Here is a 24,835-nt window from a genome sequence, read left to right as displayed (position 1 = left end):
TCAATGAACTCAGCTCAACCACCAGGACTTCTGAACAGTTCACACAATGAACTTGCTAATCACCCCCAGCAGCCCCTCGTTAACAATTCAATAGAAGAAAAAACCCTGCCTAATCCCCAGGAAGATACACACAGATTCTGACACCAAAACAAGCAGCCACTCAGTAACCCAACCCCCACCCCCACCCTCCCTTTCCCCCCACCCTCAGATCTCTATAAATACCCACAAGAGGGTCACATCATCCTGGGCACAGACAGAACTGCTCCTGTCTGTGCTCCTGCACTCTGAAGATGCCAGTCACAGGTGCTGGCGAAACTTTAGGAAACAAAACTTCCAGAACACGGCCACACAGCCCGGAAGACCCACACCAGCCACTTTATTTTATATTTGCTTTCTAACATGTCACTCTCTTATAGGGTGCAACTATTTTTCTGCAACTCGTGGCTCCTTTATATCTGAGAAACAGGTTGGGAAGAGCTGCCTAAAGGCATGGAACCCAATTAGTCTGTTGCCCCTACCCACTTCCAGCCCTACTCGTTTAGCTTAAATATATTTGCTACAACTATTGCAAAGCATTGCCTTAACACACATATTGTATCACAAAGATGCCCCTCTGTAATTATTGCCTAATGTTCAGAGATAACCATATGCCCTATTTTAGAGATCAGGCCAGAAGTGTGAAGAGCTGAAGAAGGCTTCAGTCACAAGTAACAATGCCACTGCATTAAATGAGGTTTCCTAGAGGGGCTGTGAAGTGATTTCCCACTTTGCAAAGGAGTAGGATTTTTTTTTCCCCATGGATGTGTGTATGTATTACAAAGCCAAAACTCTGGATGAAAGAAAAAATTAAAAAGAGTAAATACGTCAGGATCTTGTCAAAAGATACTGCAAAACTAAAGCAATTGTCAGACAAAGAGAGTGTAAAATCGTTTACGCAAACCAAATGTTGCCCTGCCCATTTTTTGTTAGGAAAAGGAAAATACTAAAGTAGCAACAGAATAGGACAAAAGCCTTAAAATAAATCTGATAATCTAGGGAAAGCTAACAAGAAGAAAATAGCCTTGCCACTTATCAAATTATAAGACATCAGGTTCATATATCACATGAAGCCATAAACCAGTCAGAGTGACATAGTTCACATAACACCAAGACATGATTTACAAAACGCAATGGAAAGTTTACACATTATACTCCATATAAAGCACATACGGGCTTACCTTTATGTGCGTACCCAGTTATTATATCTTGTCTAATTTGTTTCCTATGCTACTGCCTCATCATTGCATGGCAGGTTATATTCATGTTTGCAGAATAGTTTTTATTTTGCAGTTTTGTACTGCTGACATGAAGAGAGTTCCACTGTACAATGAAGCTGATGCTCTTGTTTTACTTCTTACTGTAAGAGACAACCCTTTATTGTAAAAGAGACAAGGAACTATTTACCTCTAATTACGTTCCTTGTGTGATAATCTGTGCCTGCACAGAGCTTGTTTCTGAACGTTGCAGAGCTAAAGTTGTTGATAGTCACTTGGCTTCTGCCCCAAAGAACCTTCTGTAGAGTTCCCCCATTTTTTAGGAGGTCTGGTGGCTGAAGTAGATAACCCTCAGAGAGAAAATAATACTTCTGAGAGAGGAGAGAGATGAGGTTTATGAATTTACAGCTGACCAGTCTTAGGACCACAATCAGAATCATGATGGTCTCTTTGAAATCATTCAGATATAACTAGAAAGCAAGCTAGCTTCCTTGGTGAAGAGTCAGAAGGTACTGAAGCTCATATCTACCCAAAAAGAAGTATTTTGTCAGGACTGAAAGTTGATACAATAGTGTCTGATGAAAGTGGAAGGCTAAGCCTTCATGGTTACCCTGCATGACTTCAGGTGTGATATTTTATAGGACCACTCAAGAAATGGGCATTGCCCTACTGGAGTATTCTTTGATCAATTTCAAACTTAACTGCTTTGCAGAGGTCAGGCTGATTGCTGACATGATTCTTTGAAGGGGCATTGAGTTGAGGCCAGATGATCTTTCTTTGGGCCTCCTAAGTGGCAAAGAGAAACTGACTGTCAAAAAGAAGCTCATATTAAGCAAGTCACCACTTTTTAGGTATTAAATACTGTATGCGCAACTTGATTTCTAAGGAGATAGATGGATGCTGAAAAAGGGTCAGAAGCATAAGTTCAGATGGTTCGGATGGAAGGCAGAAACTGATTTTGGTATGAATGAAATGTCTGGCTGCAAAACTACCTTTCCATGTGGAAAATCAGGTCTGTGTGGGGATGAGCCACTTAATTAGCTCTTTTAGCTGAACCAATCACTATAAAAAAGCTGCCTTTCCAGAAAGTGCATGCTAAGGGAAGGAAAGAAAAATGTAAAAAGGAGAGGAAGAAAATACTATGAGATAAAAAAAAATACAAGAAAGAAGATATTTACAGAAATTATAATGCAAACCTCTGGAGAAGCTATTTCAAGATTTTCACACTATGGCAGATGAAAAGAAGTGGAAGGATATGTCAGAAACCATGTCTGTATGGGGAACTCACAGCCCAACAAAATGGGTTCATGCCAGAAACCTTCACTCTGGAATACTCCAAATAAAGCTCTCCAAAGGCACAGAATCTAATTGTGTGATTTCATAGAGAATACAGTGAAGTTGAAGAGTGCTGCATATGCTAAAACTCAGTGGAATTATTTATAAAAGTCCAGGTTCAAAAAAAGAATCTCTGCTGAAACGGGGAGTCTCACGTTCTCCCATTGCTCTGAAAAAAGTAATACTTAGAAAGTATGTATCTAAAGGCTTCCACTATCCCAATTCAAAGACTAGGGCTTGAAATGAAATGTACAAGTTGATTGCACATTTGATTGGATTCTTCAGATCCTTTCTCCTCTCTGGGCCCATTGACAACTGTAATGTGTTAATTCAGAGGAACACAATTAAAGTAAGGAGAGATTGCTATTCAGCATTAAAATGGTGTGCTGAATTTCTCTCTTGCCCCTCTGTGGATTTTATAGGGACTGAAACTTCTGTCCAGGCAGAAAATTGTGCCTCTCCATCAGAATCGATGGTTAGTCTGGTGCTCCTTGTGTACCATCTCCGTGTCCCCTGACCTTGCTTCCAAATTTTTATACAGCTTAGAAATGGGCTGTATGTCCTTTTCTAAGCATTTCCAGTATAACACAACTGAACGTATTTATCATAGTAAATACAGTATCCATCCAATTAGTCTGTTTCATCAATCAGATATTGAAAGTACCTTAGTCCTAGATAATACATTCTCTAAAGATTTCAAAACACATTCAACAGTTAACTGATTTGGTTCTCTGAAATACCTCATATCAGTATGACTCAAAATCAGAGAATTGTGTGGCCAACACTGTAAGCTGCCCTTTGTTTTGTCCTCTCACCTCAAGAGAGAATCTGCAGGCATTTGAAAATCAGCAGATGGCCAGAAGCAGTGTGCAATATGGGGCGAGTCAAAAACAATGTGTTTAAGGAAAGACGTTGAGCCCCTTTTTTCATCATCTAATTGTACAAATTAGAAGACTATATTTTGGTGCCTGCAACTTCCAAGATTGGCCCTATGGAATCCCAACATTAAATAAAAATGGAAATAAATAAATAAATAAATAAATAAATAAATAAATAAATAAATGAGATTTGACATGGGATCTTTCAAGATTTAAACCAGTTTTTGAAAAAAAAAAATTTTTTTTTGGTGCCTGTGCAATCACATCAGATTGCAAAAGGGTACCTATTGCCTGAAAAGACTGTTTGGCTTGCTCTATGGGCTGCCTCCCAGAAATATTGCTTTGTTAAAACTACATTCTGATCAATGTGAGATCTTGCTCACCAAACTTCATACCCTAATAAATGTACTTTATTCATGGTCTTTGAGCTATTTTCTGATAAGTACTATTCTGCCTTGCCATTTACATTCATCTACTTTTCTAATGATGTAAGGGTTAGATACTTTAAAGAGCAGAGCACTGAACAGAATCTTCAAAGAAAAATATATCTTGGAACACATCAAGAAAGAAGGTTAATGTTCCCCACCAAATGCATTTCAAGTACACAGCAAGTTCAATATACAATTGTACCTTCCTCTTTCTGGCCTAACATATTTCAATTCAATTATCTCAATTTTAAAGTAATATTCTAAAATCTATACATCTTAGCAGAGTTTCCACCCATTAGTTTCATCACCCATCAAGATCACTGGCTGAAACTGCTATCGATAAACAGGACTGCACAGCTAAGAGACTAGCTGTTATTTTCAGAGAATTCATGGTTACCCAGTGCATACAGCTACCTGGAAAATATGATCCTATAAAAGACCTAGAAAGGGAAGAAGTCTGGAAGCAGCAAGGTAGAAAGTATGTCACTAGACAAAAGTAGTTGTCATTTTGGATTTATGTTGTGGCCAAACAAATCTGTTCTGCCCAATTTATTGTAACAGTTCAGTCCAACACAGTAAGCCCCACTTGGTCCAGTGGGTAAAGAATTGCATGCTTGGGCACTAACTTGGCAGTAAGTACCATTGGACACAGTGGGACATAATTCTGAGCTAACATGCTAAGCTCTCCTAATTAATTAGCCTATGCCAATTGCAGACTATCTGGTGTCTTCCAAAGGTGTTAGATTACAACTGCCATAAACCACCATGGACAAAGATTTCTGGAAGTTATAACAAAAACACCTGAAGGCATGATGACACTGAATAATGAAACTCCAAAAACAGTGGCCAGTAGGTGAGTGCAGGTGATCACCATTGGCTTTGACTAGATGCCATTTGTCTCATATTGTTTCTCGTACAGTCTCCTGAAAGAGGCATCTATGCACGTGTTGCTCATGGCTGAAACCTCTTCCCTCACCTCCAGTAGTTCATTGGAAGTACCAGAAAAGATTTTTAGGCATGAGCAACACATGCACTGAAGCCTCTTCTGACTCTTGGGAAAAAAAGGAGATGGTCATCCAAAGGGTGCAAAGCAAGGCATTGTGGTAGTTTTAGTTTGCTTTTTACAAGTCTGTGTGTTGCATTGTTTCATGGAACAGCTTCAGATAGGTGCTTCACATAAAACATTGTCAGACTGAAGTAGCCCTTCAAAGCTTTGCACAGGCATAATAAAAAAAAAGTGACAGCCTCTGAGGAAGCTGCTGCCAGATATATTTTGGTTTTCTGTGTGTGGTTGTCCAATCACACCTACAACCAACTCATGTCTGTCTGTAGAGTTGCTTTGAAAATTAGAAGCTCCCTAACCCTGTACATAGAAATTTAATTTATCAATCATAACATTCCTGCCTAGTTAAGTGGCAGCCCCTAACCAAGAAAGGCTAATCTTAAAAAAAATTAAGTAGGGTAGACTTGGCTTGGACTTGGATGGGAGACTACCAGAAAATCCCGATGCTCTAGGCTACACTGAAAAATTGGGGAAAAAAATGATCCATGAAGGAGGCAACCCCACTTTCATATTACTGCCAAGAAAACTACATGAATGTGTCCATGAAGTTGCCAGGATTACAGCCCACCTCAAGGAAGATTATACTTATCCTTCTCATTGATAACATACTTGGCCAAACTCTTAGCAGAAACTACTCTGGCTCTACAATTCCCAAACCTCTAAGCCAGCATGGCCATCAGATTGCTTTATACACCAAAGACTGGCCAAAAAAAAAAAAAATGTTGTCTGGGAACCTTAAGTATTGTAATCTGGAGGACACTAAATTGAAGAAAACTATGCTACATTTGAGTGAAGCTTTTGCACCCCAAAAGAAATTAAAATCAAATACTTACTGAGAGAACAAAGTCCTTGATCGAACTATGAACTTGAATACATATTCGAGAGCTTTTAGGGTTCTTAATATAGGTTCACACTGTTCTCCTCTGCTTGAAGTATCCAAGTAAGTCTTCAGAACTGCCATTAATTTCCTGAAATCAGGAAAACATGTTACACAAAGGAAAACTATCTTTGTCAAATTAGATTTCTAAGTACTGTGAAGTGGCAAATATATGTAGTACATGCTGTAACGTGGCAGATTTGATTTTATTGCTTTGTAATTCAAATACAAATATTAAAACAATTCACCCAAGAAAAGCCACAGAATGACTATTCAACATTATTATTTCTATCTATCATACAAGATGATCCTGGATGGTGGCCATAACCATTGCACAGAATAATATATATTAGAAGTACAGGATAGGGTTGGGAATTCTTTGAGCCAATCTGCATAGGACCACTAAAAATATACTTCTAGGTTTCTGTTGCATGGAGAACATTTTTGTGAGGATTAGAATGATCCATGGCAATTCAGTGTAGAAGAGATGAGACCCATGCATGTCTTCCTTTCTCTTCTACACTCTTCAAACAGGAGACCAGAAGATGATTTAGGTGTTTCCCATATTGCCTTCCCCATCAGGATTATTATAAACTTACTTGTAGGCTAAAGTTGCACTGAAATGTTGCTGTATATAAGCCTCCAGTACAGTATTGAAATGCTGAAATTTTCTATCTGCAATAAGTCCTATTACATAAATCTGTAACAGATTAACAGAATGAGAGTTTTCATATGTAAAAGATCATTTGGAAACTTAAAGAAAAAAGAAAGAGTGGAGGAGTGGTTCCTTCTTTATGGATTCCACATCTCTGAATTCAGAATATTGAAGCCATTTTAGTGCATAAGAAATTATTCATTCCTATTATAGGTTGCTTGCTTTGGCAAAGCTCTTGGAGAGAAGAACTGCAGATATTTTCACACAAGAAATAAAGAAAGAAACAAGAGCCTGTTAGCTCTGCTGTATCACACATTAAAAACCGGTGGAACTTTGACTACACTCTTGTGGCTGCCACCTTGATTTTTGGACCATACAATGCAGACAGCTATGAGGGGGGAAGCTAATTCTGTCAGTTGAGGGTCTCCACCTCAATAGATAGGGATGTAAAAGAAATCTACCCCAGCCTGCAGAGGAAATGGATAAATGCAATTGCCAAAACAGATATGGCAAAAGCCTGCATGTTGCAGCAAATTAAATATGCCGGTATTTTTCAGTTCCCAGTCCAAAATCCACACAAAAATATATTGACTTGCTAATGATCAGTCTAAAACTGAACCTTCATTTGAGAAGCAAGCATACAAACTATATCATATAGTAGTATTTGCATTTTTAAAAGTGTATATTAGAAAAAAATAATTAAGGGAAAAATGCCCATGTATTCAGTTTATGTTTAAAAGTGTATTATGGAAATGTATATGAAGTGTGCATATTGGGGAAAGTTGTATTTCAAAATTCCAAATATTTGGGGAAGCTGGAAACAACAAACAGATGTGGATTTTTCAGGGATTATTTTTATTAGCACATGGAAAGAAATTAGAACATGGAGAAAAAGAATATGTGAGATTCTATCTGACAAATGGATTAATATCTGAACATGTGAGACTCCAATATGGACTATATCCCCATATCTTGAAACACATAATTCATCACAATCATCAGTTTCTGGTTCCATATCATGCAGTGAGGCTCCCTAGATAGTTTACCCTCAATACAAGGAGGCTAATTAGAGCATGGATGAGAAATGAAGCCAGCATGCTCACTCTGATGGCATCATTCTCTCTTGCGTCTTGTTTCTAAGAAAAATGCAGAATGCTAGAGGAGAGCTTACTTGATTGAAGGAGTTGATACAGTAATCCTTACCAGAGCATCAAAGACAAGAATGTCATATGAGTCACTATGAGAATGTTCCATCATGATATTAAATAGGGCATCTAAGGTATCCTGGAGGAACTAGAGAAAGGGAAAGAGGGAATGAAAAGAACAAGCAAATATGTTAATTGGTTTGGCACCGTGACGGGATAAAAATTCTTTGAAAAATATTTTGATTTGTCTAAGCGGAAAACATCCCACCTAGCCCCAGGGACAGTGTTTCACACCTCAAAGAATTCATCCTGATAGCCCTGTCACTGGAGCTTCACAACATCTTTGAAGATTTATTTTCATCAGAGCACATTTAAGTCCAACAAGCACAGCAGAGATTATTACATTGTATTTAATGCTAAGTTTAGCATCTTAGCTGTGAATTATCAAAAGGGGACTACAGCATGGCTCCTTAACATTTCTAAAGCCTTCAGCAGTTGTTTTTTTCAGCAAGTAACTGTGAATGTTGAGTAATACTGTTCCCTGTCCAAAGTGAATTGATTTCATAACCAACTATTTTGCCCCTTAAAACACAACAATAGGAGATGATAAGTCACTCTCTCATCTCACTATCTGTCTTCTTCACCATTATCCATATCCTAGCCAAATGGGGGAAGAAACGAGAAACCCTATCTGCCCCCATCAATTCAGTTATTTTCTTCATCTGGTTTTAAGAAGCTTCAATGGAAGGGACTAATTTGGTTGGCACCATTGTCTCAATCTGTCATATCCTTCCTCTTTCCTTGGGTCCCTCAATAGTGTTTGATTGTAATTTCCATAATATCTCCACACTGGCAGTCCTGCTGGAGATCATGAAAGTTTAAATCCAATAATATCTGGGAACCTAAGATGGGGAACAGCTGCATTATTCTAAAGGGCACTAATATACATACTGGGTATACTTGAATATGCTGCGTGGAAAAACAGGTGTCATAAGTACTCCTTAGGAACTCTAATATTCCTATTGCCTTTTTCAAAGTTCATGAGTGGCCCAAGCAGAATGTTTGCTTGTCTTTCCTCCCCCTTCACCAATTCCATCTCACTGCAACCCATATCATTGGATGGTTTCCTCCATTTTTTTCCCCCATTGAAATCAATGATCAAATAAGTAGGAGTGATTGGGAAAACTCAAAAGAACTATTGGATTTATATTTTAACTGATTAATTTTAATTCCATAACTTAAAAAAAATACCGCTCATATTCAATTATTGTTTGGATTGGAATCATCTGGCACTCTGGTGGTATAAAAGCAATAAATAAACAAATAAACAAATAAGGCTCCAATGTGTGGAGTCACACCCATTTGGAATACTGTGTCTAACTTCCAGGTCCATTGTTCAAAAAGGACAGTGACAAACTGGACCAAATTCCGAGGAGAACAAAATGGTTGTCCATTTACAGTAGGTGTTTTTTAAAAGAAAAGGAGAAAGTCATGGAGGATCAATCTGTCACGGACAACCTATGGAATTAAGATTAAACATTATTATTATTATTATTATTATTATTATTATTATTATTATTATTATTTTCAAAATTCCCAGGAAGCATGGCTTATGGCAGTTGAAGAATATTTATCTGGTCAGCACTAGCTTGAGAAAAAGTCATCCCAATATATAGAGGGTGGAGGTTACTTAAAACTTAAATAAAAAGTTGTTCCACAATATAAAGAAGGGGTCAACTACATTTGGAGAACAATCAAGAGGGGCCTGGAAATCAAACCCTATTAGCAACAGTAAAAGATGTGATATGTTTAGCCTACAAAAAGGATTAGGGGAGATATGAAAGCAGTCTTCAAATTTCTGTAAAGCTCTCACACAAAAGAACAAATGGATTTATTCTCCATTACCTGAGGACAGGACCAAAACCAATGGGTTAATACAAGGAAGCATGTTTAGGATAGACATCAGAGGAAATTCCTGAGTATAAGAGCTTTCAGCCACTGGAACAGCTGCCACAAAGTAGTTAAACTTTCCTTTGTGGAAATCCTCAGAGGCTGGATTATCATCTGTCCAAAATTTTCTTGTGGATTCTGCACTGAGCAGGGGGTTGAAATAGGTGGCCTCTAAGATCCCTTCCAATTCCATGATTCTGTTGAGTCTATGTATCTCAGGCAATTGTCCATTGTCACTCTCAAAAAGGCCTTGACATGTGATGATGATTAAGAGAGAAACTGATGCTTGTTTCAAATAAGAAATTGTGGGTAATCCATGAAGTCCAGACTTGCTGCCCAAGCCAAAGCACTTATCATTACATAATATCACTAAACATTAATTAAATGTTAATGTTAAAAATATTAATTTTTAAGGGTCAGAAATAAGCGTTTCAAGTGCACAAATATAAGAGAATAATCTGGCCCAATTCAGTTTGTTGTCAACTGGCAGACTGCATGAAGAAGAGCAGAGATTTATCATCTTGTTCTGTTCCTTGGTGATCATGCATTTCCTCTAGTTCCTCTTCTTCGTAGGGAACTATGCATTCTGTTCAGAGCCTGTAAATCTTAATTCTTTGCAGCAGGACAATTTGTGCTCAGTTTCAAATAAAGAACTCAACCATGAGAACTTCAGATTTTACCACTATACCATTACCAATATATTTGGAAATATTTTCCAAACAAAGCGATGATATTCATGTAACAGAGAAGGGGATAATCACTGAATGGCTTTTATTATCCTTGCAACTATGTAAACATTTTCTTTGTTTTGGTGTTTTATTTGTACTGACAAAGGCAAGCTGTCTTTCCAACTGGCCTTGATAATGTGCTTACTATGAGTTAATCATGCATTAAAGACTAAAGTCTTGAATCAAAGGATCTGTGAATGTTACAAATGGGCATGCCCAGCATTTTTATAAGTTTGGGAATGCCAAAGCAGCAGCTCACTGATTCTACTTTAATCAAGGTGAATGTCCCAAAAGAATACTTGTGTGAAGCTTCTATTCAAGAGAAAATGCATTATACTTGCTTTATTGCATTAGTGCTACTGGCTCTCCCAAGAGTATTTTACACACACATGCTGCCCTCTTTACTCCAGCACTGAAATACTGGGAGAAGGGTGCTCAACATGAGGAGCACAAGGAAAATTAAGCCCCTCACACAGGTGGCCCTTTTGATGTAAAGTATGGCTCCCTTTCCAGTCTAATAAATCAAGTTTGAGCATGTAACTTTCACTAGTGATAATTGGAAGGCCCAAGTCAGAATGAAGGCTTTGGAAAGCAATATTTAGCATGGAGGAGCAAAATGTTGAAGTAGGAAAACAGCAGAATTATCCATTCCTTTAATATATGCCTCACTGAAGAATGCATCAGGATAGTTGCTGTTCTACTGCCCAACATAAAATATAAATGCTCAGCTCTGGAACTTTATAAGGCAGGAATGGCAGGGGATGGGCAGGAGGGAGTCACAGGACATTGAGATTGGAGCAAACGATGGGACAACAGAGGGGCAGTTCACCTATCTAAGCCCTAATCCCATCATCCATCATATATTCCTTAACCTGAACTAATACAGATGCACTGCTCTCTTTCTCCCACCTTCCCATCTTATAAATACATATTTCTAAGCATATCTTTATTCAGCGAAGAGAGACAGGAACTAACAGCTAAAGTGCTTTGAGGTATAATTGTTCACAGTGCATTCCAGTTGTTAAAATGCAAATTAATATTCTTAGATTCAAGCATTCCATATTGAAAGACAGAATCAGAGCTAAGAACTAAAACTGAAGATCACATAAAATGCACGAATATATTTACAATCATTTTCCTATTATTATTACTGCTGATTTCACAGTCAACCAGAAGTTTAGATCAGATCTGGCATTTTTATCCACCTATCAAGGACCTGGGATACACAGATGTTGTTGTTTGATGGTGCTAAAGGTATTGTTGCAGGATGTTCCAAGTTAAGCTGCCTTTTGCAATTGGCTGATGGTGATTTTGTCAATGCTGATGGTCCTCAAGTGGTGCTCCAAATGTTTGAGGATTACACCCAAGGCACCTATTACTACTGGTACTATCTTTGCTTTCTTTTGCCACAGTCATTCTATTTCTATTTGCAGGTCTTTGTGTTTTCTGATTTTCTCCAGTTCCTTCTCTTCTATTCTGCAGTCTCCAGGTATTACAATGTCCACTATCCAGACTTTTTTGTCTTTCTTATCCACAATTGTTAAGTCTGGGGTGTTGTGTAGCAGGTGCTTGTCTGTTTGAATTCTAAAGTCCCAGAGCACTTTAGCTTCTTCATTTTCTATTACTTTATCTGTTTTGTGGTCCCATCAGTTCTTGCTTGCAGGCAAATGGTATTTCTTACAGATATTTTTGCACCATTGTCGCTACTTTGTCATGCCGTTGTTTGTAATCAGTCTGTGCAATCTTCTTGCAGCAGCTAACTAGGTGGTCCACTGTTTCTTCAGCTTCTTTGCAGAGCAGCATTTGCTGATTGTTGCTGTCTCCTCGGTTCTGGCTTTGTGTGCATTTGTTCTTAAGGCTTGTCATGTACAGCCAGAATTAGTCGCTCTGTCTCTTTCTTCAGCTTTCCTACTCTTAGCCATTGCCAGGTCTTGTTATCTGCCTTGCCTGCCAGTTTGTGTGTGCGTGCATGTGTGTGTGTGTGTACTAGCCATGTAATACTTTGCTTTGCCATGTCTCTTTTCTATTCTTCATTTGGTCTTTCTTGTAGGCCAGTTTGGTCTCTTTAGTATTCAGTAAGCCTTCATGGTGTACTGGCTTCAGTGCATCTTCTTCACTGTCCTTCAGATATTCTTCTAGTGCCCTTTTTTCTTCTTCAATTGTCTGGTGTACTTGCAACATTCCATGCCCACCAAAGTTCCTTGGTAAGTAGAGTCTGTCAACATCACTGCGTGGGTAAAGGCCATGATTAATTGTCATTATTTTTCTGGTCTTCCTATCCAGGGCTCTTAATTCAGCTTGAGTCCAGTCCACTATTCCAGCTGTGTATCTAATGACTGGAATTGCCCAGGTGTTAATTGCTTTGATGGTATTTCCTCCACTGAATTTGGACTTTAAGATCTTCTTCGCTCTCATAATGTATTCACTACTAACCTTCTTGACTTCAATGCACTTGATGTTGTCAGCTTGAAGGATCCCCAGGTATTTGTAATGATCTTCTTCAACCAGACTCTTCATGTTATTTTTATAGGCCATCTTGATTCCTTCAGTTTTCACTATTTTTCCCTTGTTGATGATAAGGGTGGCACATTTGTCCAGTCCAAACTTCATTGCAGTATCTTGGCTTTATATTCAGACAGTGATGAGCAGTGATTCCATTTCAGATGGTGTTATTCCATACAGCTTCAGATCACCCATGTAAAGGAGGTGAGATAGCCTGGCAGAAGTTTTCGATGTTTGATAGTCATGGCCTGATTTGTTCAGTATTGTTGACAAAGGAATCAGTGCAATGACAAACAGTAGTGGTAATAGTGAGTTTCCTTGAAAGATTCCTTTCTTGATATTAACCTCTCCCAGTCTATCACTGTTGACCAGCAACTATGTCTTCCATTGTGCCATTGATCTTTGTGCAAAGCTTCTGATGTTTCTACTGACTCCTGTTATTTCTATGCACTTGATTATCCAATCATGTGGCAAGGAGTTGAATGCCTTCTTGTAATCAATCTAAGCTACATTCAAGTTGGTCTTCCTTCCCTTGCAGTTTTCTAAAAACATCTTGTAAATTAAGAGCTGATCTTTTGTCCCTCTGCTGTTTGAGTAGTTTACTTTCTGCTCAGGTGGAAAGAGTTTGTTTTCAACTAGATTCTGTTGGACTGCATCAGCTACCACTCCAGTTAGCAATTTGAAAGTTGTTGGCAAGCAGGTAATTGGCATGTAATTGCCTTGTGCTGCCCCTTTTGCTGGATCTTTCATTATCATGTAGGTTTTGCAAGACATTAAGCAAATTTCAATTTCAACTCCTTGTAGTATCTTGTTAAACTGCTTGGCAATGAGTGGGCACAGACCAGTCAGATGTTTCAACCAAAAAACATGCAGTTCATCTTCACTTGGTGCTGACCAGTTCTTGATCTTCCTTGCCCTTTTCTGCTGTTATTACAAGTTCTTTCATTTCAGCTTCTTTTCTATTCTTATCTACCTCCTTTATCCAAGCTGCATTCTTCTTGTATTTCTTTGGGTTGTCCCATACCTACACCCAGAACTGCACTGTTTCTTCTTTGTCAGGTATCAACTGGTTCATTGCAGTCTTTCCACTGATGAATTGGTAGAAATGTTTCTGATTTGACTGAAATTGGATATTCTGCCTGTAGTGTTCAATCTGAGCTTCATATCTGCTGATGGCTGATGGCTGTTATTTGCTGCTTTATTATTTCCAGTACTTCTTTGATTTTCCTTGTTTCTAGGTGATATTTCTTGATCAGGTAATCTTTGGTCTTCTTGTTCTTCAGTTTCTTTTCTTTCATCTGTTCTAACTTGCTTGCATCTGATCTTAGCATGCCAGTCTTATTTGCCAACCTGATCTTCTATTTTGGTGGTGCACTGCTTGGCTTTTTTTCTTGTTTGTTGATTTTGCATCCAAGGTATTCAGTTATAACTGCAGTCATGCTGTACTTCTGGGAGGGCTTTGGTTTCTTTGCCCTGGGTAGACCTTTGCAGTTATTCCAATTCTACTTCTGTGAATACTTTATTTTGTATTATAAATCAGTGTTGATCTGCTAGCCTCTGTTCCGTTACTTCTGATTCTGGATGTTGTTCTTTCCAGAACTGGTGCATTCTTTCGAGATATCCTCTTCTTGTTGGACTTGATTTGTAATAGCAAATAATTATTTCTTTGTTTTCAGTCTTCGTATATTTGTGATGGGTAAACAACTTTTCTTCTGTAGTCCTGCAGCTGCTGGCCCTGGTTGTTCAGCCAACAGTCCTGAGTCCTGTAGGTCACTTGTCACCAGATGTCCAGGAACTAGAACACCTAGCACAGTCCTTGTTGACTGGGTTGCCAGGTGACCTGGTATGAGTTCCTGTAAATTACGTCTCACCATATTGTTTATGGGAGAGACACTCTTCATCTAACTCCTCTGATGAGACCTGTCCAGTATGGTTGAACCTCTGGCATAGCTCTCATCCTCCTTGGAGCACTCAAGCCACACAACCACATCAAGGTGGTACTACTACTACTACTACTATTATTATTATTATTGGAATCCTTCACCCATTGAGTAAGACCCTTCTACTCTTTCAAAAAATTTCAAACTATACCTATGAATATATGCCCCTTGCTGTTCTTGGTTTTGGTAAAGAAATTTCATAAGGTGGCAGGCAGATACCTTTTCAGTGATTTTCTTTGCCTGATTGAAACCATGGTGGGAGAATCTAGTGGAATTAATAGCAGCTTTTCTGGCATTACTGATTACCTTTCCCCTCACAATTTGGTCTGTTGCCTCTTCAGATGCTATAGGGCCTTCATTAGGCCTGGTGAAATATACTGCCCACCTTCAAGAACTCTCTTGAAAATGTTTCAGGCTAGCATTTCTATGTTACATTATAGGCAGCATGTCAAACCCATAATTTTGAATATCTGCACATTATAACTATCATTTCTAGGGAAGGATAGGCCCTGAAATAAACACTGTAATTTCCTGGGGACCAGAGCAGAACTAGTTAGAGACACTCAGCCTCTCCAGAGCTATCAAGAATGCATGTCTTGAAAAAGAAAACAAGCCTGCTTGGATTCATTCATCACAGTTTGATTAACCATGACTTCCTAAAGTCAATGACAAACAGGACACTTTCCTGGAAAAAGGAAATAGGAACCTAGCCTTCATTATGGGACATAGAGGGCTGTGATTCATTCTCTCTTTCTCTCTCTCTCTCTCTCTCTGTCTCCCAAATCCCCTCCCCCCATGGGGGCAAACTTGTGCTGTTTCCTGAATCATCCTCCAAGGACTAACTACTCCCAATCTGTATAACAAGAAAGGTAAACAGTTGACAAAAATTTCTAAGTGACATTTCTAGCATTTCTTACATGAGTTTTGGAAAGAATTTGGGGAATGTAACTTTTTTATTCAGTGAGGAAGCAAGAGACTACACAGTGGTTAGGTTTACACAACGTTACTCCACAATGTGCTTTTTTTTTTTTTTTTTTTTTATAGAATGTTGTTGGAATACAGTGATGGAGATTTGATGATCATGGCTTAAAATATTGTGAGAACCAGGTAGTTACAGTATATTGAATAAACCATATTTTAAAAACCATGGTCTAGTGTGATATGTGAAAAATACAAATCCTCAAGTCCAGGAAATAATATTTTGCTACCTCAGACTTGTTGGAAAATTACTGTAATTTCCACTTTAGTTTGCATTCAGCACACTCCCCATCAATCCCTACATCCAGATTGGAGTGAGCACATATACCACTCAATACAGCTAGCAAAAGTATAGCTGGAGGTTTACTTATTAAACGTCAGCAAACCTTTAAAAAGTTAACTGCCCAAAATAGGACAAAAGACAGGCAAAAACAAGGAGAGAGAAAGACATGAGCACAAGCAAGAATGTACATAATCTATCTATATCTATCTATGTCTATCAAAAGGTACAGAATTTCCCAGAGCCCCTGGAAACAACACTATGGACAATTAGCACAGGCAGTCCCAAAGGAAGGGGCTCTTAGGTATTCCAGCTTTAAGCCTTTTAGGTACAGAACAGCAGCAGAAGAGAAATGGAAAGTAGGACTGCTCCTCTAATTCTGCACCATGAAGGAAACAGTTTGATGGACGGGGATAATGTATCCAACAAGACTAAGAAGAAATGGTACTTTCTCCACAGCCTCTTCATGGCACATACAAAACATGGCTTTAAATCTTAAATCCAACACTGATGAAAAGATGTGCTCTCCACTAAACTTGAAAGTGGAGGTTAGGGGAGGGCAGGGCAGGGCAGGGAGCACATATAATTCAACCTATTCCACATTTTCATCATCTGCTGCCTGTTACTGTTGCCTGAGTAGCCTTGTTACTCAGCCTAACAGTGAGGTCACCCCTGAAAATCCTTTGCTTGCACCTACAGACAAAAAATAAATACACACAAACATTTGAAGGAGAGCAATACCTCAGATGCTGCATGAAAATGACAATCCTAAAGAACTAGAGTTACAATCACGAAAGGCATAAAACATTTCTGCTCATTCATAGCATCTGTTTCACACTTTTAGAAAGCCCTGAAGGAACTCATACTGAAGAAGATATACCTTCACAATTTCTTCGCCATCCACAATCTTCAATTTTTCTAAGTTCTCCTTCAAGAGCTCAGGTTTCATTCGCCACTTCAAAAGGCCCAGTAAACCCACTACAGAAAAAAGCAGGAATATATTCAGGTACAAAAAGATAGAGATTACCTTTCAAGCACAACATAAAATATTTAGTTTGAAGTTACATTTTTACCATTTTGGGTTAGCTTAGTTGAGCAAATGAGAGTTGAAATGGCAAAGGAATCTCTTGAGCTTACAGAGAGCCCTCCGACAATGCTTGCGCTCCGACTTAAGGTTGAGATTTTAGGCTCTGTTTGACTGCGGGTTGAAGGGAGGCTCAGGTACATGTTGACATCTTCCATTTTCTTACTATCACCCTTGAAAACAATGCATGAATGAGATTCACTGATATCAGATTAAGCAGAACTGCTATGATTTTGCAACACTCTTCCACTACAAACTCCTGCCTCCACAATACCACACACACTCTTACATGACAAGCCACATTTGAAAAAATATGTAATGAGACATGAGGAAGCAGAGGTCTGCAGTTGATAAAGAAGAAAGACACCACTGAAAGCACATAAGTCCTTGCACATATTGGAACAGTATGCTGATGATACCCAGTTGTACTTCTCCACCTGGGCTAATCAAGCAGTGCCACCCAGGTCCTCTCCCAGTGCCTGGATGCTATGAGGATCTGGGTGGGGAAGAACAGCCTTTGACTCAACCCTGGCAAAACCTAGTAGCTGTGAGTTTTAACTCCCCGCCTCTGGTTCTATCTCTAACTCTGCCTGGGCATGCACTTCCCAAGTCAGAATTGGTGTGCAAATTAGGGATCCTTCTGGACTTACAGCTCCTGCTTGAAGAGCAGGTGGCAGCTGTGGCTAGGAGGAGTTTCGGGCAGGTTCAGTTTATGCACCAATTACGCCTCTTTCTGGATTGGGAGGACTTGCTCATGGTAACTCATGTGACCTTCCATTTGGATTACTGCGATGCATTCTAAAGAAGCTGCCCTTGAAGAGCATTCAGAAGCTGCAGCTGTTGAGAATGCAGCAGGGTGGGCAATTTTTGACATCTTTTGCTATGCCCATGTAACACTGCTGCTCCAAGAGCTGGACTGTTTCTCAGTAGGCTTCTGGGTGCAATTCAAGGTTCTGGCTGTCACTTATAAAGCCCTGAATGGCATAGGACCAAGCTAATTGTGGTACTGCCTTTCTCCCATTGTTTTTGCTCAACCCACCAGATTGAGCAGAGAGGGCATGGTCTGTGTTCCTTCTATTAAATAATGTCATTCTGTTGGACCCAGGAGTCATGCCTTCTCTGTGACAGCACCTGCTCGTGGAACAGCTTCCCCCCAGAGATCTGGAGGGCCCTCTGTTTTTATATATGATAACTGCAGCAAGACTTTTATATGCTCAAAGCTGGAAAGACTTGATATTACTTACAATGGAAGAATGGAGGGTGAAGTTGATGGAATTAGCTGAGATGGCGAAATTGACAGCTTTGCTTAGAGAAAAAAACTGACTAATTTTAATGCTAATTGGAAGCCCCTTTTGGACTTTTTGTGGGAAACAGAAAAAAATGAAATTATGATATATGGATTTGATGATTAGTAAAATCAATAGATTATAGAAAGATAGATGTTAAGTTATAATCTTAGAGTAAGAGTTCAATGTATGTTTTACTTATATCTGCTGTAAAAAAAGTCAGAAGTCCTTTTTTTTTAGTTGTGTTTCTTCTTTATTTTTCTGCACTTCTGCTTTCCTTCTTTTTCTTTATTCTTTCTTTTCTTCTATTCTTTTTCTCGATTAATTAGTTCTTGTTAGTTTTTATCTTTCTGGTTTTTTTTTTAATTTAATAAAGTTATTATGAGAGAGAGAGAGAGAGAGAGAGAGAGAGATCCAGAGGGTCCTGACCCTATTTTCCATTCATAAGGCTCTGAAGACCTGGCTATTTCCCAGGCATTTGGACTAGGAGATTAAGCTATCCCTGTTGTTGATGTGTTTTTTATCATTAGAAAGTGTCATTTACCCAGGGTGCCATGGGTTATTGTTTTAATTGTTGGGATCTTTGTATGCTGCCCATGATCACTGTTGAAAGATGGGCTACCACATAAATTATTTAAATAAATAAATTTAAATAAATTACATAGTTTAGCATATTTAAGTTATGCTTACACAGTTAAAGGGGCTTTGCTGTAATGAATACATTTTCAAATGTTTTGCTATATTAAAACAAAAGTACTGTAAAAAAGTGAGAAACCACAAGGTTATTAACTATTAAAGGCCTAAAGGAATTGCAGCTGGGTTAACTGAAAGACCATAGCGATACTTGCATTAAACCATTTCACTGGCAGATCCATTCCACTGCTGGCCCCAAGCCACCCTGCCACAGAACAGGCATTAACTAATCATAAAATAGAATAAAGTCACACTGTGTAGATTAAGGAGAAGCAGTTAATTAATCTAGGCTATCACTTTCTTTTAAAATGCCCAAACTGCCCTTTAATGCCAGTATCACACTTTAAATTGGGTAAGAGAATCAATAGACAGCAAATGTAAGTAGTACAGAATTACTCATTATATTAGCATCTTTACCTTTTTTGACACCTCTTTAACCATAGCTCAATGCAATAATCCAATCTGGTCATAACAAAAGATATATCATTGTTGTGAGATCTGCTTTCTCCAGGTAAATTTCCTTCTCTTCAAGGAAACTTTGAGAATACCCATTAATAGATTATTTCTGAAATGAAACCACTCTGCTTGCATTCAGGCTTGTGACCAGTCATTTAGACTCTAGGACTATGTGGAGCAGCAATGCTTCACTTAGTATGGTTGACTCCACTCCAACTGCTGGAGTAATCTACTTCAAATCAGTGCCTCAGGGTGTTCTGCCTTTACACCCCCTATTGAAAACATCAAGACAGGGCATTTTGCTTCAAAGAAAAGTCAGTCAAAAGCAAGCAGCTGATTCAGCGCAGCATAGCAGCCTCATTGTGACACTCAGAAACTGGACACCACTTTGCTCAAAGTGAAACACTTCTCCTTTCCTTTTTTACGTGTGTGTCAAGGGTATGCTGTAGAACCACTGTGCCAAAACCACTGAAACCATAGGCATAGTAGTTGTTATTACCTCTGAAGGGATGAAAGTTGCAAAAGTCAAAAAATTGAGCTAGTTGCTAGAAGTGTTTGAGGATAGTTGGATTTTTTTCAGAGTAAATGTCAGCTGCAGCACTTGCACTTGCTGTAAATGCTTGACTTTTACAGCCAAATACATTCAATCTGTCATACCAAGCCACTGGACACAGTTTTGCACTCTGACATATATTCTCATTGATGGAGAAATCAAAGTCAGTGATTGTCCTCTGGAATCCCCATCTCCAGAGTTTAGACAGAGAATGGACGTTAAAGAGGCCTTTCCATCAATTGTATGCAAATTATGGAATATTCCCTAATACGCTCAGCTAGCACTAACTCTTCCATCCTTTCTGCTGGTCAGTATTTTATTTTATTTCTTTATTTATCATAAGACTCTCAGTGATAAATGATTAGCCTTTTATTGTCAGCTTCCACAGACTGAGACTGTTTTGCCATTATACTTTTCAAAATAAAAATAGATTTCCTATTCCTATAATAATTGAAGTCGTAATGGAACACCGTGTAACGTAACACCCTATGGAACACGCTTCCCCTTGATATCCGGTTGGCCCCTACCCTTTTAACCTTCTGGAAAGCCATGAAGACTTGGCTTTTCCCCCAAGCATTGGGATAGGGTGAAGCTGGAGTTGGAAGACAGTGCTGTGTGTTGCATCAAGGGAATTTGGGTGTGGCACCAGGTTTTTGCTGTTTCTGTTCTTATTGCTTTTTATTTTTAATTTTGTATGATGTTGTTTTTATACTGTGGTCGTGAGTCGCCCAGAGTTCTGGTTTTGAGTTGGGCATTCATGCAAGTATTTTAAGTAAATAAATAAATAATATGATTTGGGTGAGGGTTTTTTTCTCCTATATAAAAGGACATTGGTTTTCGTGAACTCTGCATATAATATTTTAAAAACAAATAAATAAATCTTGTGTGCAAACATACAAGTCCATGTATATGCTTCCTCTGTAAGTTGCTTCTACAAGCTATGTTGCTTTAAAACAGGGAGTATTATTAAAAGGAGAAGGAAGAGGATGAGATAAGTAAATTGATTTACTTTCAGCCACAAAGATGAACATTTCTTTCATATTTCTGTATGACCTTTCCAAATATATCAATCAGCTGAAGATGTAGCCCATATGAGGGTCAACATCAGCTTCAGGAGTTAACAGAAATTTTTCACCATTTGTTGCCCATCTGTGATCTACTGTCTGGATTTCCCCAAGATGAACCATGGTTTGTTTATTGATTTGTACAACATGCTGAGACTTAAAACCATGGTTTTTTCAGCTCTCAGCATCTTTAATATTAAAAATCAGCTGTTCTGCTAACTTAAGAGAACATCATTTCAAACACAGTAAGCCACTGAGTTTTGGAGAAGACTTGTAATACCTGCATAATAGAACATTCTAGTCCTCTGAGTATAAGCCAGAGAAGTCTAAAGAGCTTTGAGAGTAAAAATATGTTTACACATTGCACATTGTTTGACATCATACAACACAACAAACCAAATTCAGACAAAGTATATTATGCCAGAGCAACCTTCCTTAGAGTGTATTATGATATTTTGATAGCCCAATAGGAAGTTGCCACTGGATTCAGCAAAACCAAATCAATGCAGTAAGGTAAGACAGTGTACCTTTAAAACTGTCAGTTCATGAATGCCATCAAGCAGAGTTGTCCCATCTTCCTTCATTAATTTTACGTAGGCCATTGCAAAGTTCTTTTCTCCTTTGTCTTTAGCTGAACAACCCAGAATTTGGTATTAATTGTTTTGGTCAACTTATTTAATTTTGCATATTGAAACCAAGGAACAAAGGAGGTTACTTACACTCCAAAGATGACCGATGCCTAAACATAAAACGCAAATGAATTCTTTGCATATCCTCAATGGGTAAGGCTACCTATTGAAAGAAACAGCATTTGAAATAAACAGCAACTTGGATTAAATAATAAAAGCAATGCATGCAAGAAGGCTGGAGAAAAGTCTTACAATTTTGAAACAGGACTGTCAAAATCTATCCATAGAAAGAGATCAGCTATTCTCATCAGAGACAACTCTTATGTACAACGATTTTTAAGCTCTGTATTTTATCATACACCACCTTAGAATTCTTAGCAAGTATAAATCATTACACACCTGGATATATGACTTGGAAGGACTTTTGCATTTCACTGCCAACTCATATCTTGGATATAACTACTATTGCATTCACCATTATATATCTCTATCTCAGATTTGCCACTGAACACAATCATATAACTAACATATTTTGCTTTGATGTCCCAACACCATATGACATCTTCTAATACATATATTATATTTGTATCAGACCACGTGTGTTTGGGCTGTGCTGAAAACTGGAACAGACTTTGGAATTAGATGATCCAAAAGCTGTTTAAGGAACATATACATATTTTATTATAAATTTAACTTGGATTCTATTATATTGCATCATTTACAAAATGATTCCTACTTTGGTCACAGAAGTCTTTGAAGTCATGGGAAATTAATTTGCTTTACTCCTCTAGAAGATATTTTAATATGTCTGTCCTCTATAGTGTTCTGTCTTTAACAGAAACAGATTTGCAATAAACTTTCTTAGTTTACAGCCATCTGTAATTATTTCCATCACATGTTCCCTAGAATTTGTTTATTGCCCATTATATACAAACTACAGTAATAGCTACTAATTTATTCACCTGCAATTAGGACAAATTTATATATCCGTTCCATTTGTTCTGCATTTTATTAATTTCCTCAACTTTTTCAATTATGTATTTATACTGCCCTACTGAAATAAAGCATATACACAGCACAACTATATAATTATAATTATTGTTTTCATTTCCATGTAGTCTGTCTTGCAGGATTGAAAGAAGTTAATTGAATAGCTTTAAAACATCTTTTAATGCATACATAAACATTCTGAAGCTTGGATTCCTTAGCTCTGTTTCTCAGAGGCCATCATTTAGCATAATCAGCAATATTAATAGTTTGTCTTAAGATTTTAAATGGAGAGACCACTTCTCCTTGTCGTACCTTTAATGTCTCCATCCAACGGGGTTGTTTGACTTGATAGTAGACAACTGACTTGTATTCATTCACAGGTTTGTCTCCAGCCCCTAAGCAAATCACATTCTGTCCAAAACAGAAAAATAGAAGGGAAAGATGCTGCTTCCTAGTTCTTATGACTTTTTCATCACAAATATATTTTTCTATTCCCACCTATTCTGGTCCTTGGAATTAGTTTCTTATTCCAGAAAGGGAGAAATGTATGATCTAAAAATGTACAGTCTACAGCATTATTTCCCAACCATGGCAACTTCCAGTTGGCCATTGATGAAAATTCTAGGAGTTGGTCCACACACCCAGAAGTTACCAAGGTTGGAAAAACTGGTCTAGAGGGCAGATAGCTGAAAATTATAAGATTAAGTAAAATTATTCAGGGTCAACATTAATACTTAGAACCTATTGCACATGGAATTTTATAGGGCCATCTACTTGCCTTTGATCTCCTAGTCTAGTTTTTATTTGTTAGTGGGTGATTGTAATTCATTTGTCAGTTCTCTAGTGTTTCAGATGCTATGTCATCTGATATGTGGGGAAAGTTTAAAAAGATGGCCAATTAAAAGCCAGAATTGCTCCTTCCCATTCCTGGGCATAGAATTGGGTGCTAGAGATCTCATCAAAGCTGGCCTATCTTGATACTTGATAAGGGAACAACTACAGTTACCCTAACTGCTTAAAACTGAAAAGTTTAAATTTTACAGTAATTCCTATGCAACATGCATACTTTCACTTATTTGTTTGTGTATATGTATATGTATATAGACACACACTTAGATATGACTCTGAGCATCTTACACTCATGTAATCTGCAAACAAGATTAAAACCATAGAAATAATAAAATAATCACAACCACATAATATCAACATCCTCTCTATGCATCAAGGAACACTTAAAATGGAGAAGAATTAACCTCATACCATATCATGCCCAAAGCCTGGTGGAACAACCAAGTTTAAATGGCTTTTCCACTGTAAATCCCAAAAGGTGAGCAATGATGGAGAAGGTCTGCGTCTGTGGTCTCTGCTGATGACATTCATTCCTTGACAGAAGATACCTCAAGGGAGCCCATTCTTCTGATCTTATCAGATTGGTAAATACCACTGGAATTAGGTGATCCTAATGATACCCAGGTCTTGAACACTATATAAAGCTTTAAAGATGACAACTAGGAGTTTGAATTGCACCCAGAAGCCAAGTGGTAACAAATGTCGTTCTTGAAGCAGAGGCGCTATATGGGTGAACTATATAACTATTTCAGCCACTGCATTCTTGACCAGTTGTAGCTTCCAACTGGTCTTCCAAAACAGCCCCATGTACAGCACATTGCAATAATCCAAATGAGAGGCGACCAAGGCACAGGGGACTTAGAGTAAGGTCTCCTGCTGCAGGAAATATCAGAAGTAGTACATAAAATAAAGCTGTGTGAAGATCCTCCTAGCCACAGTTGCCATTTGCTTTTTTAGCAGGAGCCGTGAGTCCAGGAAGTCTCCCAGATTACAGACCAAAAGTACATGTGGAAGCATGACCTTGTCCACAGCTAGAGGTGGATTATCTCCAGAATTCAAGGGCTACTATATCCACAGCCACTCTGTTGTCCTGGGATTTTGTCTAAGCCTGTTTCTTCCCAGCCAGACTTTAACAGTCTCCAGGCACCATAATAGTACCTCAGCCACATCATCTGTTCAGACCAAAGTTGAGATGTACAGTTGGATGTCACCAGCTTAC

General features: G+C 38.3%; 1 protein-coding gene across 1 annotated transcript in view; it reads right to left on the bottom strand.

The window, feature by feature from the left end:
• The window catches only part of DOCK2 (dedicator of cytokinesis 2), a 292,346-nt gene that overhangs the window by 230,142 nt on the left and 37,369 nt on the right, over positions 1 to 24,835 (bottom strand). The window contains exons 15-22 of the mRNA XM_088133619.1: positions 23,080 to 23,178; positions 21,868 to 21,940; positions 21,676 to 21,779; positions 17,086 to 17,269; positions 16,893 to 16,990; positions 7,693 to 7,782; positions 6,434 to 6,534; positions 5,791 to 5,925 (exon numbers count right to left, since the gene is read on the bottom strand). Coding sequence (XP_087989745.1) covers positions 5,791 to 5,925; positions 6,434 to 6,534; positions 7,693 to 7,782; positions 16,893 to 16,990; positions 17,086 to 17,269; positions 21,676 to 21,779; positions 21,868 to 21,940; positions 23,080 to 23,178 — 884 coding nt within the window. The remainder of the gene's footprint in view (positions 1 to 5,790; positions 5,926 to 6,433; positions 6,535 to 7,692; positions 7,783 to 16,892; positions 16,991 to 17,085; positions 17,270 to 21,675; positions 21,780 to 21,867; positions 21,941 to 23,079; positions 23,179 to 24,835) is intronic.

Source organism: Python bivittatus, unplaced genomic scaffold (genome assembly GCF_059951505.1).
Source record: "Python bivittatus isolate LINGU-HERP-01145 unplaced genomic scaffold, Pbiv_v1 ctg000080_np1212, whole genome shotgun sequence".
Lineage (NCBI taxonomy): Eukaryota > Metazoa > Chordata > Lepidosauria > Squamata > Pythonidae > Python > Python bivittatus.
The sequence above is the reverse complement of the archived record's forward strand: the minus strand, read 5'-3'. Positions and strand labels throughout refer to the sequence as shown.